At 33.7% G+C, this 1,140-nt stretch overlaps 1 protein-coding gene across 1 annotated transcript in view; it reads left to right on the forward strand.

Moving 5' to 3' along the window:
* Positions 1–682: 682 nt before the first annotated feature.
* The window catches only part of rgs7b (regulator of G protein signaling 7b), a 3,509-nt gene continuing 3,051 nt past the window's right edge, over positions 683–1,140 (forward strand). The window contains exon 1 of the mRNA XM_057327080.1: positions 683–1,035. Coding sequence (XP_057183063.1) covers positions 989–1,035 — 47 coding nt within the window. The 5' untranslated portion in view covers positions 683–988. The remainder of the gene's footprint in view (positions 1,036–1,140) is intronic.

Raw genomic sequence — 1,140 nt, forward strand, 5'->3', positions numbered from 1 at the left:
ACACCATGTGAACTGTTGTTAAAAAAGGAAAAAATTACGAAAACAGCTGTTCATCTCCCTCCAGAACTTGCACTTCAAAGGATCTGGCCTTATAAGTGCGTCACATGAATGCGATTGGAATTCACCCGATGATTTGATAATAGCGTTCAGTTTCTTGCACAGACCGATTGATTCGCTTTATAAGAAGCCAGTTTAACGTCAAGGGGCAGGGATTACTTTTGTGCTGAATTTATTAGGTTTTTTTTACTTTTTTTAAATTTCACTTCATTAATTCAATATGTTCATAAATATCTTCTTGAAAAAAAACAATATGGAAGATTTGGTATCGGTCTATAGTTTCCTAGTTCATTTGGGTCTAAGTGCGGTTTCTTAATAAGAGGCTTAATAACAGCTATCTTAAATAAATAAACAACTAAATGACACAATATATGTTATTATAATACATGATGGTAGTATTGCAGTTTTCCTTGATTCATTGTTCATTAATGTAACCTAACTGCATCAATTAGTGTGTTGAATTGTCAAACAGAAGCTGTGGATTGTTTAAAAGCAGCATTACAATTTGTTTATCGTATTTAAACAATAAATAATCTCCTTTAATATCATTGTTACTCTCATTGGGTCATTTACAGCATTATAATATTGTCAACATGATATTAGTAATCAAGATTAATATCACGCTGGGTTATTTACAATATTATAATATAGCAAGTATCAACATGATATTAGTCCTCATGGTTAATAATATTACTGTTAGTGACACTGAGATGTTTGAAGGATCAGCATGATTAGCATTAAAACATGTACTAATAGCATAGCATGCAAATATAATGTATGTGTTAATGAAAGTTAAATGTAAGATGTCAGGGTTGTAGTCACATTAGCACTAGATAGTGTGAAGACTATACAGTATACAGAGTGTACACTAGATCCTCGTTCATATGTCATCACATGCTGAGTGTTTCTCTTTCAGATACAGCAGTGGCAGATGCAGTTAGACAGGCATCGCTTAAAAATGTCTAAAGTTGCAGAGAGGTGAGTGACAGACACATTCAGCTCATCTCACTTCACATTATTGACACAGACACAGAAAGAGTCTCTCTCTCTCTCTCTCTCTCTCTCTCTCTCTCTCTCTCTCTC

The sequence above is a fragment of the Triplophysa rosa genome, unplaced genomic scaffold, assembly GCF_024868665.1.
Source record: "Triplophysa rosa unplaced genomic scaffold, Trosa_1v2 scaffold170_ERROPOS77850, whole genome shotgun sequence".
NCBI lineage: Eukaryota > Metazoa > Chordata > Actinopteri > Cypriniformes > Nemacheilidae > Triplophysa > Triplophysa rosa.